The sequence below is a fragment of the Lynx rufus genome, unplaced genomic scaffold (assembly GCF_022079265.1).
Source record: "Lynx rufus isolate CCGP_SWC_20201006 ecotype Redwood Valley unplaced genomic scaffold, mLynRuf1.p SCAF_52, whole genome shotgun sequence".
NCBI classification, from domain to species: domain Eukaryota; kingdom Metazoa; phylum Chordata; class Mammalia; order Carnivora; family Felidae; genus Lynx; species Lynx rufus.
In genome coordinates, this window is record NW_025814870.1 from 1,027,744 (window position 1) to 1,045,618 (window position 17,875).

The window sequence follows — 17,875 nt, forward strand, 5'->3', positions numbered from 1 at the left end:
GATTCCTCCAAGCTTAGCTTTTGAACCTTCTGGGCATGTCCCTGAGATACTTACTGATACCCTTGGAATCCCGTATGATTATCTCTTGTAACTTTGAGGCCTTGTATATCTTCCTTCAAGTTGTTGATTTTTAAATTTCCAATATGATTTGAATCTAGTTTCCTTTGGGAAATCAATGAGTCTAAAATGCATCCACTGTATTTGTTACTGTTCTTATAGTATAACAGACACAAAGAGCCCCACGCATTCTTTATCTGATCAATGGGGAATAAATCTATTTCTTATAAATTTGCCAAAAATAATTCTCTTGATTCAAAGCTTCTACATCCACATATCCTTCAAGTCAGCTGAACAATGTTTCTTTGTTTATTTAGGTGTTCCAATGAAAAATACTTTTTCTTTTCCAAAACTAAGATTATTAGTCTTAACAAAGTACAGCAAAGGTAGACGTTGGACACTTAAGGGGGCTGTGAGTCCAAGTAAATAAAAGAGACATAAATTTTGCTTTTGAGTGCCCAAATGAACAAGGGCATGTTGCTTAGTTTACCCTCAAGGATTGAAGATGTGGAAGGTATAGACGAAGATTTTTTTTTTTTTTTGCCAAACTTTGTAGTTACAGAATAATAGACGAAGGTATAGACGAAGATAGTTTGTTTTTTTTTTTTGACAAACTGTGTAGTTACAGAATGATAGACTATAATAGGGTTCAGTCCTTCAAAATCACCTAGTTTACCCCTATAATTATATAGACAGTGAAATTGAGGCCCCAAAAAGCAAGTGATTTGACAAAAGTTTTATAGATATTTGAGCCTTAGAATGTCCACAGTGTTTATCTGCATTCTCTTGTGCTGCATTAAATAACACAAAAACAACTAACTAAAAAACGAAATTATAGTCAGACTGGTTCTTCTATGTGATGTGCCAGAAAGTTATTTTTAACCAAATTAAATCTTCTTTTCAAAAAATGAACAGATGTAAATTCAACTAAACAGGTTTGCATGGGGATATAGCCTCAAAAGGCAATGAGTCTGGTCATATTATTAGCCACTGAGGCCTTTGGCATCCTTATTTCTCCTGTTGTTGAGCTTTGGACACATTTCAGTGCCATGTTTGCTTGCTTATGGAAATCTAATCAAGCACTATCCTCTTTCACTTGTTCATTTCTATTACTCATTCAAGCTTTGCATTCTATACAGTAGTGTGAGTAATTGATCTATTTTGAGGAGGCCTGAAATATGATGGATTTCAAATGTATGCTTTATTCATGCTAGTGTTTCCTAGGTCCTAATGCCTCCAGGATGACTCTGGGATTTGTGTTTAGGTTCTCTTGTGTACACCTTTTTGGTTGTTCAGTCTTCCAGGTGTTGCAATACAGCAATCTACTGTTTGTACAACATTTTCCTCATAGTCACCATTATCAGTACTAGGCTCAATCAGATCCTTCAGAAAATGACCAGCCACCAGTTCCTGATTGTGGTACAATGGAGACACAAGCACATATGCTTTCTAGATATTCAGCTTGGTTTAGATCTGATATAAGAACATTGTTGCTCTTGAAGAAAGCCAGTTTACTGTGTAAGGTAAACATAGGGAAAAGCAGTTGAAGTAGATTCTGCCTAGTAAATCCCATCAATGCAGATTTGACTTAGGGTGGTAATAGGTACAAATACAGGTGATAATTCAAATAATTCAGGGTTCATCTTTTATGGCTCCCTCATCCTAAGTGTTACTCCCACGTGTATAAAAGGTTTTTTTCCTATTGTTCTACAGATAGCCTGATTTTTGCCTTCTGTGTCTCTGCCATATCAGTGCCATTATTACATCTTGCCTGCCTATATTCATTGAATCAAGAAATTCCTTTCTCATCTGTTTATTTATGCTTATCAGAAATTTCACTGAAGGGAGAATTTTGATTGATGATACATATATGTTCACCTGTATTTATGTCTCATACATACACACTCACACAACTTCTCCTGGAAGACTTGTGAGGCTTTTTCTTTTACACTGGCATTGCTTCAGGATGAAGCCTTCGCATTTGAAATTAGGTTCCATTTTTATTATAATTGTGAGGCTAGAGGCCTAGATTTCTGTGTTAGCAAACATCTGAATGAGATAGCTGCTCCTGTGACCCTAGTCATATGATGCAATACAAAAGGAATCAATGATCTGAGCTTTGCTCCCAGAATGCTTTATAGCCTGGATAAGTTGACCAGATTTGCCTGTAAAGAAGTAGGCAAGGTAAGTTACAGAATAAAGGTGTAACATGAGGACTACCCTAAAGTAATTGAAGGTAGTGGTAGAGGAGACAGGGCTCAAGCTTTGTTTAGTTCCCTGCAAAGTATTCAGGCCGATGTGTTCTCATGTGTTGTTTGTGTTCCTTCTCTCCTAGGATTTTCTGATGTGCCCTAACGTCCATGTAACAACAAGGGCTCTTTATCACCACAAGTGCCACCCTGACCCAAAACCACTCAGAACTCAAGAATCAAGGCAAAATGGATGCTGCAGTGACAGATGATTTCCAACAAATTCTTCCTATTGAACAGCTGCGCTCTACTCATGCTAGCAATGATTATGTGGAACGGCCTCCAGTCCCCTGTAAACAGGCCCTCTCCAGCCCTTCCCTTATAGTGCAAACCCACAAATCTGATTGGTCCCTGGCTACCATGCCTACTGCTCTTCCCCGCAGTCTCAGCCAGTGCCATCAATTGCAGCCCTTGCCTCAGCATCTGAGCCAATCTAGCATTGCCAGCTCAATGTCCCATAGCACCACTGCCTCTGATCAAAGGCTCTTGGCCAGCATCACCCCCTCACCTTCAGGCCAGTCCATCATCCGAACCCAGCCTGGAGCAGGGGTCCACCCAAAGGTTGATGGTGCTCTGAAGGGAGAAGCTGAGCCGTCTGCAGTGCACCCCAGTGAGCACCTCTTCATCTGCGAGGAGTGTGGGCGCTGCAAATGTGTCCTTTGCACGGCAGCTCGTCCTCTCCCCTCCTGCTGGCTGTGCAACCAGCGTTGCCTTTGCTCTGCTGAGAGCCTCCTCGATTATGGCACTTGTCTCTGCTGTGTTAAGGGCCTCTTCTACCACTGCTCCACTGATGATGAAGACAACTGCGCTGATGAGCCCTGCTCCTGTGGGCCGAGCTCTTGCTTTGTCCGCTGGGCAGCCATGAGCCTCATCTCCCTCTTCCTACCTTGCCTGTGCTGCTACCTGCCTACCCGTGGATGCCTCCATCTGTGCCAGCAGGGCTATGATAGCCTCAGGCGACCAGGCTGCCGCTGTAAGAGGCACACCAACACTGTGTGCAGAAAAATCTCTTCTGGTAGTGCACCATTCCCCAAGGCCCAGGAAAAGTCTGTATGACCTTCCCACAAAATGGATCCAGAGCTTTCTCTTTCTTCGCCCCCATCAGTAAAGTGCAGGCCTCATCTTTGAAGAGGGGGAGGAGGAGTAAAGTAGCCAAAGTTAGGGCCTCACCAGTTTTGCTCCTGCAGTGTCAGGGGAATGGCCAAGTACATCCTGGTGCAGGATGCCTTGTTCTTGCTCACAGTACCTATCCCACTCCTCTTCAACCTTTTTACACCTTGCCGTTGTAGCCCTGTGGCTGTCATGGCAAATTCAGGTGATATATAGGCATGACATTTGGACACCGAGGGCTGACAGAGCCCGCAACGTGGAGGTTTAGGGGCTCCCCAATATAGTGCCTCTCGATGCAGGCTCTGAGCGTCACTCTACTTTCCACAGTGCCTTTGGAAACTTTCTCCTAAGATGGTTTTCACAGGTCCATGTGGAACAGCATTCGATATTCCAGGGAATCTGATCCCTTCTCCCTTGTTTACTGCCCTTCTCTTCTTTAGTCTCTTTTTCTCCCTGTCTCCTCTTGTTCTGTGCTCCTTCCCCCTTCGTTCCCAGTCTCTCTCCTTCTACTTTTCCTCTCTTTTCTTTGTGTCTCCCTTCCTTCTACTCCTTTGCTCCCTCTCTTTCAGACTAATCCATTCTCTACCTGTATTTCTATCTTGTTTGATCTGTCTTTGTCTCTCTCTACCTGACTTCCTTTCTCTACTATGTCCGAAAGTGCTGTTTTTCCATAGGTGTTTCCTTTGACGCCAAACTTTGCTATGCTATACTATTTACTAAATTTTATTAAGGGAAATGGATTACTGTAATGAACTGATCACTAGCAATAGTCTATATCCTGACACGTGTGTGTGCGCTCATAACCACACTCACCTGTTTGTGAGCATATGAGGCAAAATTATCTTACATTTCCAGGTTTAACTAGTTGGAGTTTTACTCCCTTTCCCAATAATCAACTTATAGTACTGACAGATTCCACTAGCATGCGGAGTAGGATAGTAAATCAGGATGCTCATAACTTTGTATGTCTGACCCAAGTGCCAAAGGCAGACGTGCTTTATAGCTAAATGAACAAAGCAAAGGATATTACAGAGGTCTGTTCTCTCTTAGAAGCTAACTGCCCTGAGACTGCATGGCTCAGGCCTTAATTATGGACATAAAAAGTCATAAAACTTTAGAGCTGGAAGGAATCTTAACTGTTAATCTAGTTCAATGCCCTTATTTTACAGATGGGAAAACTGAGGCCTGGGGATAGGAAGGGATTTTCCCAAGGCCACACACTGAGTTCATAGCAGAGTTGGGACTGGAATACAGGCCTTCTGACTCCTAGTTAAATATTCTCTACCCTACACCACATTGAGTCCTGGGACTTTTCTCATAGGACTCTATTAACAGTAACAGAAGGCCATTGCCATTCAATTTTCTGGAACCATGCCAACTTAGTGTACTGGTCTTTATGCAGTGCATGGTGGGTAGCTAATTAACTATCAGGTGTTGAGGCTGCCCCCAGTGGACATCATCTTTGGCTCTGTCACCTGTAGAAGCTCAAGTGTGGAAAAAACAAACAAAGAATCCCTAACCAAGCTGTACCTTCGCCTACTCTTTGCTGCACACATTGTGCTCACTCCTGGCTTTGTCTGCAATGGCAATTGCCTGAAAACCTAAATTTCAGCAACAGTGGAGAACTGAGATGAAAGACATATAATGCAGAGAACTGACTTCTCTTTTAAAAAATACCAAGAGCCTGTGTTGTGAATCCACTTCAATGGGAAAAGGCTGCAGTGGGGATGGCAGGCTCCTAAAGACAGCTGTTGTTAAAGACAAGAATTAGATCCAGTTTCCCTCTGTAAGTGAATCCAAAATTCACTAAGGAATTCAGAGATTGAGGGCACTTGCTTGAAATCAAGGTGCTCCAACTTAGTTTAAGACTTCCAGACTCTGACTTTATATATCATCTCTTTTAAAGTGTGCATGGATGTGTATTGCAGAGTGGAGAGGTGGAGAGAAATGTATAGTCATACACAGGGGGAAGAAGAAGAGAACATCCATATCTCTTTGTTGGATATATACTATAGAAATATGTGCCACTCAGTTTTTGTTGGTTCTGAATCTTCCTGAAGTATACTGACATTTGGGCTGTACACAGCCTCATACTTTCACTTTCACCTCCTCTTCTAGAATTGCTTTGCTCTATTTTTGTATATATAAATATGTTATGATTATTATTAATAATGTTAATGATATTGCTGCAAATGGTGCCATATATAAGGTTTGGCTTCTTGGAACATTATAAACCCAAACCAATACCTGTAACCTCTTATGTTGCTTTCAGATCTTTCAATTTTAAGTAACTTTTAAAAATCTTACAAGTCTGCCTGATTGAACTTTGACTTATCTACCTACCCCTAAAGCTGTGCCCAGTTCTCTGAGTCCAGCTGGATGGTGATGAGTAGCAACACACACTTCTCCCCGCTTCTGCCTGAAATTTGCTTAGAGCTGAGATATATAAGGATTCTATGACACTAGTGCATTGTTCCTGGAGCTAAAGTTATTCTATGGATGTTTGCTTACTAGTATCAGGGCCCAAACTAACACAAGTCCCTCCTCTTTGATAGCTCCTTGATATCCCAATCCTGCAGTCCTTACTCAGGCAAATTGTGCACTGCCAGAGGGGCCCTGGGCTCTGCCATACACCCAGAAGAGCTCTTCTCAGTGTGTTTCTAAATGGCCTTACACTTGGTAGAAGAAACTGAAGGGTTACTCAAATGCAATTGCAATCTGCAATCTGCTGCTGAGTCAGGGCTTTCACTTGTGTCCAAGTTGGCCTGATACGGGCTGCATCTGGTTTACGTATAGATGGGTCCTGTTGGGGTATGCGTACAGATGTGTGAGTGTGCATTTGCGTCCCTTCTGTGAAGTTATATATATGTATATGTATATGTATAGTATATGTATATGTATATATATGTGTGTGTGCGTGTGTGTGTAAATATATATATTCACACATCTCTATATATTTTAATGTATTGCACATGTATATTTAAAATATATATGAAAGAACTCTAAATCCTGCAGAAAGCCTCTGTTTTCATTATTTTCTACCTTGTGGCATGTACTGTATAAACAGGAATACTAGAGGGTGTTTCCTGCTTCGCATTTTTTTTTTGCAGTCATCCATTACCGCCTTATTCTACTGCTTTCCACATATTGGTTCCCTGATACATCTCATACGGCTTTAGTCAAGAGTTCTCCTCTAATTCCAGCCCATCTTCCCTCATCACAATAGCTATAATAAGTATAGTGAACACTTATATAGTGCTTACTGTATTGCTAAGCACTATTTTAAGCACGTTACCTATATTGGCTCATTTAATTCCCACATTAACTGTAAGATGTAGGTACAATTACAATTGCCATTTTACAGATGTGAAAACTAAAGCACAGAGAGGTTATTTGAACTGCTAAAGGTAACAATGCTTATAAATTATGGAGCTAATATTTGACCCTGTGCTGTCTGAGTCCCAAGTCCCTGCTCCAGAGTCGGGTGTAGAAGTCTGAAGGATAATGCAAACTCTTCTGGTATAACAAGCCCCAGTGAACAGTCCTTTCCCTAACTGCAGTTCATCTGCAGCCTAAAACTTGAAACAAATGTGCTCCTATGTGAGGAGTGAAGCAATAATTACAGACATCATATATGTCTCTTGCTTCCCAAGATGATGGCATTACAAATTTCTCCGCCATTCCCTTTGAAAACATGTTTGCAGACAGTTGCCATTTTTCAGGCAGTTCACAGTGTAGAACTAGTAGGGAAATATTGTGACTTGTGCCAGAGAAGTTTACGAGTTTTTAAGACTTTGACCTGTTCTTTATAGGCCCGGAGAAAACTAATTTGATTTCTTTCTGCAGAAAGTAGAACTAAAACTATTTTTGGAACTTGAGATTAGTTGGAATTGTTAACATCTAAGTTCATTGATTATACTGAGAGCATTTTTCTGATTCAAATGTAAGCAACCCACGGATGACCACTGTTCAGTGTAATACCTTACTTTTCCCATCACTGCCTTCATACTGACAATCCTTTACCCTGGTATTATTTCAGAGCCATAAAGACTCTTAAAGAACATCTACCCCAATGTCAACATTGTATAGTTGGAGGAAAAAATGCACAGAGAGGGAATAAAACCTGTCCAAAGTTACACAATTCCGAATTTGGGTGGAATTATGATTTATTTATTTTCAGAAATCTAAGTTTCTTAGAAAATAGAACTTGAAGCAAAAACTTATGTGCAATTCCAGGGAAGTAGGAGTAAGGAAAAAGAGTAGTGAGGAAGGAAGGAAGGAGAGCCAACAAAAAGGAGTGTATCATTGTGTTGTCCATAATCAGTTTCGTGACAAGCTAATTTCTCAATTTGTTATGACTGGCCATATTACATCTCCATACAGCCCATCTGGGGGACTAAAGGAGAAGAATTTATCTCCTGCCTCCTATCTTAATAGTCAAATACCTTCCCTGTAAGATATTAACTCCCCTACACTTCTTTGTAGTGCATGTGTGGATGCCCAAGCAGGTACCTTGGCATCTCATACGTCAGGAGCAAGGGGTAGCAAGTGTGTGGCTATGTGTGTGCTATAGGGAGACAAATGAACTTGAGAACGTATGTATTCTTGACTTGCTTTGAAGGGCTTCCTTCTATATGGAAATGAAGTCCCTGGTTCAACTAGTGGAGTAACAAAGTCTCAAAATATCCTTCTTCTTAGCATAAAAAGAAACTTTATCCCAGTGAACTCTTCAAAAAGTATGTCTAAACCAATGCATGTACATGCACTTATGTTCACTTAAGTTTCATCAGCATAATAGCAGGAAAATTGGTCAAGTTATTAAATTCAGGAAAAATGGCTAAACAAGTTATTTGGCAACATAAAAATAAAACATTCTGTTGGTCAACTGAATTTTCTCTATTTCAGCCACTAATTATGATATATAGACACATTCTAAGAGCTATACTATCTCTTATTCTCATACTCAATAATTCCCCGTGCCCAATAGACTATGCTCAGATGAAGTCAACGCATCTAGTTAATAAAAACATCCCATTGATATAGTTTTATATCTATGGACAGTGTCATTAAAGCATTGGAATGCATTCCACTCATTTAATTCTTGCTTTTTTTATGTAAGAAAAGATGAGCATAGGAGAATTCTGAAAGTTTTTCATGGTGAATGATGAAACCATGTCATCACTCCAAACAATACAGAAAACTCTCCTTCAGTGACATCTACTTTACTGAGTCCAGTGGTTACTTCTCTGTTCTCATGTACCTGACTTACTAGCACCATTTGACATAGCTGTTCATTCTGTCCTCATAAAAACACTTTTACCACTTGGCTTCCAGGATACCATATTCTTCTGGTTTTCCTCCTACTTCACTGTCTGCTCCTCTCTATTCTTTACTGGATACCCTCATTTTCCTCACCTCTTCATATTCAAGTATCTCAGCAATTGGTCTTTGAAATATGCTCTTTGGGTACCATTTACATGATGACTTTCAAAACTGTATCTCCAGCCTGGACTGCTCCCTTGAACTTCTCACTCATATATCCAACTGCCTATTTCACATCTCTACTCTGATATCTAGTAAGAATTTCAAACATAACATGTTCAAACTTATTTTTTCTCTCCTCAAACCTGAACTTGGCAGCATTTCTTATCTCTTTTAATGCCAATTCCAAACTTCTAGTTGCTCAGGTCAAAAAATTTTGTACTTACCCACTAGGCATTTTATTAGTTATAAATGTAGCTAAAATTCTCAACCTCCAAATCCTCAATTAGTCTTTCATTCTGATGATTTATCATGTGGTCATTAGTGCCCCTTTTGAACCTCTGGCCTAAAGTTTGATAAGACTGAAATCCTTGGTCCCTTTATCCTAATCTAGGCCCACATCCTTATCTTGACCATTAAATTGATTAGCACACTACCGGTATTGCTGCTTTAAAAGGCCAGAATGACAAGACACATAGCCCTCAAGGAAAGACATCTTGAGAATGACACTGCTCATTGTTTAATCTTGCTGTTATTACAATCAATGTTATACATGTTGCTCCCAAATGTATTTGCTGGCCAATCTCCTGGAAAAGTAGAGGGTAATCTTGACCCACAAGCTGTGATTCTCCAACTATTCAGGCAATGCTTTTGACTATACCATATAATGGGCATGTGTCTGATGGTAAAAGCCACAGATGACAAGGGTCTGGAAATCCCCAAGTCATCTAAGAACTAACAAACACTGTTGATGCAGATTACTAAGAAAAGAAAGCAGAAACAATCACTCAGGCAAACACCCTAGTTTTATTAATATAGGGCTTTGACCTCAATTCACCTGTATGTTTTTGTACTGTGACAAGATGAGTGAACTATACAAGCATTCTTAAGGCTCATTTTGAACCTATGTTCTAAGGCTTAAACTAAAGGGAGACTGAATGACTCAATTGGCCCTTTTCTCTTATGTCCACATTGTAATCTTAACCTTCAAAGTCCCACCACTCAGATGACAAAAACAAAACAAAATAAACAAACGCTAAACTAAAAAGGAAACCCAAGGAAAAGAACACTACTTTTTACAATGCCAGAGATTAGTTGGGTAACAATTTTACTCTGTGAAAGGGTCCCTTTCCTATGGGAGTGAAGACCTCTCAAGTAGGAGAAGTCTCTACACCTATATTAATACATAAGCTATATTAAAGGAAAGAGAGGAAAAGTAGTGAGGAGTAATACTAAAGGCAGGTTGAGAAATTTTTTTAAGGTTAAGAAAATAAGTCACATGAAAGAAAAAGGCTCTGTAATCACTTTGTTTCTCTCACCTAAAACTCCATTTCACCAGCCTCTTGGCACAGTTGTATCCTTGAACTCCTTTTTGTCCTTGACTTTTGTCAGCACACTTCTTTCTTTTTCAAGCTCCTGTACCACATCCACTGGAATGATTCTGTGAGTGTGTGTGTGTGCGTGTCTGTGTGTGTGTGTGTGTGTGTGTGTGTGTGTGTGAGAGAGAGAGAGAAAGAGAGAGAGAGAGAGAGAGAGAGAGAGAGAGATATGGATGGATGGACACTTGAGCTTTCCCTTAGAGGTTCAGAGTTAAGAGTATGCCCATTAACACTCTCAGCTTTTCAAACTCCATTCTAGAACATGCCCCCTAGTACCTAGATCTTACACTAAATGACAAGGTTTCTCTCCTTCAGAAAGAAATACCAGACTGGATTCGTGGCTTTCCCTGGATTGGCTTCTTCTCAGTCAATGTGTTGTTGTGGAAATTATAGTACCCTGAGACCAATTAAATCAGAATCTTTGGAATTGGGGCTGAGGAATAGACTTTTTTAAAGCTCCCAGGTGATTATAATATGCAAACAGGGTTGAGAAAGCCTAATCACTTCACTCTATAAATGCAGATACTGAAGCTCAGAGGGGGGAAGTGACTTAATCATAACCACACAGTGAGTTATAAACAAAGTTAGGAGTATGAGAACACAGGTCGGCTGACTTCTAGGCCAGAGGTCTTCTCTTCATACTTCACTGCTTCTCTTTCTATCCTGTGCTTTGTGGACTTTTGCTTTTCTCGTTTGTAAAATGAAGATAACAAATCCTAGAGATTTTAAGAGAGTCATTAAGACAGACACATTTTTTAATGTCCAAGTTTCTGCACAAATATGAAGGACTGTTATACCTGAGTGAATTAATATACAACACATATGTGAAGCTGAGTCCATAAAACAACATAATGAAAGTTGTTTTCTATTTTTTAATGTTTTATTTTTGCGAGAGAGAACATTAGTTGGGGAGAGGCAGAGAGAGAGGGGGACAGATGATCTGAAGCTGGCTCTGTGCAGACAGCAGAGAGCCCAGTGCAGGGTTTGAACTCACAAACTAACGAAACATGAGATCGTGACCTGAGCTGAAGTCTGATGCTCAACCAACTGAGCCACCAAGCGCCCCAGTTGTTTTCTATTTTAATCAATTATTTGGATATTGTGTATACCTAATAACATGTATCAAGATGGAACACTTGTGTGGGTTGTGTATCTTTAAACTGAACTTGGTGTCAGTGACAAGAAATTAGGAGTCGATGACAGAGGTCATTCTTTTCTTTCTCTTTTCCTCACTGGAATAGAGATTTAAAAAAATTTATAAAAGCAGTAGAATATCTGGACTACTTGTAGTCAGTCAACTACAACATGGCCGTGGGACTGAACTAGCCCAGGGTTTGTATTAGACTTGAAGATTCCATTCCTGAGGACAGTTAAGGGCTGGAGAGAAGGAATAAAAAACGGGTGCCTTTTCTGAAAGCCAGGATATATGAAAAAGCAGGGGGAGAGCTGCCCATTAGGAGGAGCTACTGTTATAGAAGCAAGAAAGGAGGGATGAGGTTTTCCAATTTGGCTGATCTGAGGAAGTAGATTATTTGGGGCTATAGTATCTCCAGAATAATCTGTAACCACAAGGAACACATTTCCTGAATTTCAGGGCCCTAGAACAGAATATCTAGACCCATTCCTGTCTTATCCATCCCAGATATTAGGAATTTCCAGAAGGGCCACTTCTATTCCCCTAGGAGTCATACATCTGGCTACTTGTTTATTTGGTAAAAATGGAATTCTGTACCATTTATAAAATGGAACTCTTGTGTCTTCCTTATTTTGAAAGTATAATGCACATTCCTCATTCATCATTTATTTTTTCCAATGATTTTTAAGAATTTATTTGAAAGTTATTTTTAAATACAAAATACATGTATTTAACAAAGCACTCCTTTATCCTTTTATTTCAGCCATGCTAATAAATTAAAAACAAGCCATGATTAAACTAGGTATTTCTATATGTCACATTACAAACTAGTTTTAAAAATCTATTTAGTATATATATCGTCATTTCATCTTGAAATGCCTGCTTTTTAAGGTGGAGGCAGAGAGACAAGGAATTTGAAGGAGTCAAGAGGCCTAAAAGCATAGTGATGGGCATTTATAATCCAGACCTGCCTCAGGCAGGGGTTACGTTTCAGGTAATTAAGTGGTGATGACCTGCACTTAGGAAAAAATGGGTTGTTAGAGGCCATGTTTCAGGGGTCTATGATTCCCTGGAAAATATAAGCCAAAAAGTTACTTGCTAATAGCTACACTGCCAATGAAGTGCTTGTACTTTTGCCTGACAACAATTAATACAAAAAACAAGGATGAGCTGCATATTATAGCATGTGGACAGAATGAGAAATCAGATTGTCTCTAGTTCTAAAGGACTGATCAATGTTGGTTGTGGTATTAGCCATAGGCATTAATAGTAGGGACATTGAAATTTCTTTCAAGAGAACTTCAAATAAACAGAATGGAGATTGGGCCTGAGGAGAATAGAGGGTAATTACTCCATGAAAGGCTACAGCATAAGCTGAAGTACATAAGCAACACTGAATTTAGAATCAGAAGATAAATGCAATAGCACATAGGACAATATGAGATGGTAGAAGCCAGCCTTGATGAATTTCATCCAAAGAATTATAGGTTGTGCCATCATGTGTTACTTGCCTTTGGTAGGTTACTTAGGCTTTCTGTGCCTGGTTTGGAACCCAGAAACCACGACTCTAAATATGTTTCGCCCTTAACTACTACAATCAACTTATATTCAGTATAAAAATGGCTGTATCAGTAGAGTCATAATATGTCCTAGCTGATCAGGCCCTCTATCCTAACTTACATTCCCTCAAAAGCCTAGCAGAGCCTGAGACAAGGATTTACATGCAGTTAGTTTACTTGGCAAGATGACTCAGGAAACAGGAAAGGGGACTGAGAAGAATGAATCAGGAAAGGAGTGACCATCAATTTGAGGGTATATTATTAATCTGTTTACCACTGTAGGCAACTGTGGACTATTCCCACTGAGGGACTCTCTTTGGAACTATGTAGATGCGCTTCACAATCTTCCACCAGACATAAAAGGGAGGTGAATTTATCCATCATATTTGATCTCCCATTGACCAAAGGTGATCTGAGAGAGTATTAACTCACTGGCACTTGCAGGTTTGTCCATGAACTAAAATCACTAAGCAGTCTCTTGCAGGTGTTCTACCTGGTGATAGCAGAGAAGCCCCATGGCAGGAAGAAATACTATAAGAAACAGCTGAATGAGGAAGCATCAAATTACTCCTGCATACAGCTGCACAGTAATGTCCTGAACAAAAAGATGGTCCAGGAGTATGTGAAGTGTGGCATAAAGGATGTTCAACACACCCTCCTTCTTGAAACACATTCTTTACTTGTCATCCAGCACACCACACTCTCCTAGTTCTCTTCCTGCCTCAATCATCTCTCCTTTTCCAAGTCCTTTAATGGTTCTTCTTCATCTCTCTGAACTCTCTGATATTAGAATGCCAAAAATTTCAGTTCTTAGTCTTCTCTTCCCTTCTCTTCTCTTTTCTTCCTCTCTTTCTCTCTTTTTTTCTCTTCATCTCATCTCATCTTATCTCTACTCACTTTTTTGGTGATCTCATCCACTCTTGTGTTTATGTAACATTTTTATATACACACAACTCCTAAATTTATACCTCTATCCCCAAATCTCCCCTGAATTCCAAACTGCTTTCTTAAAATCTCCACTTAAAAGTTTAATAATGATATACAACTTAACATATTTAGGAGATAAAACTCCTGAAAACTGCTGCTCTCTCAGTTTCCCCCCACCTCAGTAAATGATGACTCCATTCTTCCAATGACTCAAGCCAAGCATTTTGAGGTATCCTTGACTCCTACCTTTTTCTCATATCAATAGGTCAACAAATACTGTTAGCTCTGCCCTAAAAATAAATCTAGAATTTGACCACTTCTCTCTATTATCACTACTACTCTCTGGTCTCATCCACCGTTATCTCCTCCCTTGATAACTGCAGCAGCTCCTTGATTCTACTCTTGATGCCTCCTCCAAAGTCCAATCCCAATAGAGAAACCAGAGTGATTGTTCTAAAATTGAAGACTGGATCTTGTCATTATCCTGTATAAAATCCTCCAATGATCTTTCAATTCCCTTAGAATTAGATTAATAATTTTCATCATGGTTATAAGGCTCTACATACCTGCTCTTTTCCTGATATCTACATGACCCACTCCCTCACTTAAATCAGGAGTCCACTCAAATGTCACTTCCTAAAGAAGACCTTCCATGGCCACCCTAAATTGGCATTTCCTTCCTCTCATTGTTAGTGTTATTGTTGTCATAGACTATAATTCCAAAATACATTATCTGTGTTTCTAAATGAGTAACATTTATTTTTAATCTATAAAGGTACAATTTACATCATTTGGTGTACAATTCTTTGAGTTTTGACAAATGCATCAAACTGTATAACTACCACTATAATCAGGATACTGAACTGTTCTATCACCCTTAAAATTCCTTCATACAAATTCTTTGTAGATAACTCTTGTCTGCAGCCCCTGGCAACCACTGATCTGACTTCTGTCTCTATAGTTAGGAGTTTCATGAATGTCATATAAACTGAATCATACAGTATGTAGCCTTTTGAATCTGGCTTCTTAAACTTGACATATTTGAGATTCATTTATGTTGTATGTTTCAGTAGTTTGTTTCTTTCTATTGTATTCACTTACAATTTGAAGGACATTTGAATTGTTTCCAATTTTGGGCAATTAAGAATAAAGTTGTTCTACATATTCATACACAGGTATTTATGTAAATATAAGTTTTTATTTCTAGTAAGCAAATACCTATTAATGGGTCATATAATAAGTGTATGCTTAACTTTATAAGAAAATTTCAAACTGTTTTCCAAAGTGGCTGTACCCTTGCTCACCAGGAATGTGTCAGAGTTCCAATTGTTCCAAATCCCCCTCAGCACTTGATACTGTTACTTAAAACTTTTTTTTAGCCACTCTAATAGATGTGTTAGTGGTGTCTCATTCTGGTTTTCATTGTATGTATGTTTTTCTTTAAATTATTGAGCATTCTATAATATATATCATACTTGTTTGAGGTATTTGTCTTCTGATTGCATTATCTCTAACATTTCTGTGTCTGTTTCTATTCTATAATTTTCCTCCTGGTATAAGTAACATTTGCATGAATTTTTCATTGGTTGTTAGACTATGAGAATTAATATTTTTGGACAATGGACTTTGTTGTCTTTTTTAAAAGAGTGTTAAAGTTTGATAAACTTTTGTATCAAGGTGATTTCTTGGAAATTTCTTTTTTTGAGAAGAGAGAGAGAGAGAGAACATGGGGGGGGGTAGAGGGAGAATCTTAGGCAAGCCCCATGCCCAATGTTGAGCCTGACTCAGGGCTCAATGTGGGGCCTGATATCATGCCAGTGGGTTCATGACCTGAGCCTAAGTCAAGAGTCAGACACTTAACTGACTGAACCACCCAGGCGCCCCTGGATATTTCTTTTTTTAAGCTCTGCCAGGGAAAGTCTAGATATCCTTTTCTTTATGGCTAATTTTCTAAGTCTAGATATCCTTTTCTTTATGGCTATTTTTCTAAGGTGTGACTCTTTTTGTGGTTTCCACTGAATGTCCAACATTTATCAGAGGTATTTTTACTTTGGCTTGTCAGAACTCAAATAACTCTCAGCTCTGTGAACTCTGGGCATTGTTATTAGATTTGCCTTGTGGAGTTTCATCCCATATATGTGTGGATTAATATTCAACCAAAGACCTAAGACAACTCATATGCAGATTTCTGGAGAGGTTTTTCCTGAGTAATTCTCCCTTTTCAGCTCTCCACCCCCAAAGTTGTAGCATCCCAAGCATCCTCAAACTCCAGTTTCTGTCTTCTCAACTTAGACTGATGTGCTATGCTTGGCATTCTCCTAGCACTACTATCCAGAAGGTGTCTCCAAGCACGAAATAATTCCAGGACCCCCTTCAATTGTTTTCCTTGCTTTGGAGGCCACAATCCTTTGCTCTGGTTTTCCAATGTCTGGAAATGGTCACTGCATATTTGTGTCTACCTTTTAAATTTTTTATGGTGGGAAGATCATTTCAAATGCTAAGGTTTGAGTTTGAATTTCAGACATTTTCTTTTTTCTATACCCATACCTTAGGTTATCTTATCCAATAGTATTGCTTTATATAATATTTATATCTTGATACATTTCCAAAATTTATTTCTCCTGCTTGGACTTCACTTCCCAAATCCAGATGTATATAGTCAACTGCCATATTCACTCAAATGTTTAAGGGACATCTGAAGCTTCACATATTTAAAACTAAAGTCTTGAAGAGGGAAAACGTGAGGAGCTGCCACTGCCACTAGCACCCCCGGCTCTGTGTCCTTGAATTCACTCCAACAGTGGATTTCTATGAAGTTCAATCATGGTGGATTTCTATGAAGTTCTGGGCATGCAAAGACATGCCTCAGCCAAGGATATTAAACAGGACTACTGGAAACTGGCACTGAGGTGGCATCCAGATAAAAACCCTGAGAATAAAGAAGAACCATAGAGAAAATTCAAACACATAGCTGAGGTGTATGAGGTGTTATCAGATGCCAGGAAATAAGGTATGTATGAAAAATATGGCAAAGACAGATTAAATGGTAGAGGTGGGGTTCATTTTTATAATTTGTTTGAGTTTTGCCTCACATTCCACAACCCATATGACATCTCCAAGGAATTTTTTGGTGGAAGGGACCTGTTTTCATTTGACTTCTTCAAAGACCCATTTGAGGACGTTTTTGAGAGTCAAAGAGGCCCCAGTGGAAGCAAGAGCTGAGATACAGAGTTATTTTTATCTGCCTTCAGTGGATTTCCATCTTCTGAAGGAGGGTTTTCTTCCTTTTTAATTTTATATTATTTTAATTAATTAATTAATTAATTTTTTAAAATATAATTTATTGTCAAGTTGGCTAAAATACAGTATACACAGTGTTATCTTGGTTTTGGGGGTAAATTCTTGTGATTCATCACTTACATACAACACTCAGTGCTCATCCCAACAAGAGCCCTCCTCAATGCCCATCACCCATTTTCCCCTCTCCCCTGCCCCTCCATCAACCCTCAGTTTGTTCTCTGTATTTAAGAGTCTCATGGTTTGCCTCCCTGTCTGTTGGGAAATATTTCTCCCCTTCCCTTCCCCCATGGTCCCCCAAGTGCCACATATGAGTGAAAATATATGATATCTGTCTTTCTTTGACTGACTTATTTCACTCAGCATAACACCTTCCAGTTCCATCCACGGTGTTGCAAATGGCACAATTTCATTCTTTCTCATTGCCAAGTAGTATTCCATTGTATATATAAACCACATCTTCTTTATTCATTCATCAGTTGATGGACATTTACGCTCTTTCCCTACTTGGGCTATTGTTGAAAGTGCTGCTATAAATATGGGGGTACATGTTTTGAAGGGACACATGCACCCCAATGTTTATAGCAGTACTATTGACAACAGCCAAAGTAGGGAAAGAGCATAAATGTCCAGCAACTGATGAATGGATAAGGAAGATGTGGTTTATATATACAATAGAAT

At 39.2% G+C, this 17,875-nt stretch overlaps 1 protein-coding gene and 1 pseudogene across 1 annotated transcript; both read left to right on the top strand.

Annotated features, from left to right (window-relative positions):
- Positions 1-2,495: 2,495 nt before the first annotated feature.
- SPRY3 (sprouty RTK signaling antagonist 3) lies at positions 2,496-3,362 on the top strand. The gene has a single exon (XM_047100713.1). The coding sequence runs from the start codon at positions 2,496-2,498 to the stop codon at positions 3,360-3,362; it is 867 nt and encodes a 288-aa protein (XP_046956669.1).
- Positions 3,363-16,720: 13,358 nt separating this feature from the next.
- Positions 16,721-17,179, top strand: LOC124527599 (dnaJ homolog subfamily B member 6-like; annotated as a pseudogene).
- Positions 17,180-17,875: the final 696 nt, after the last annotated feature.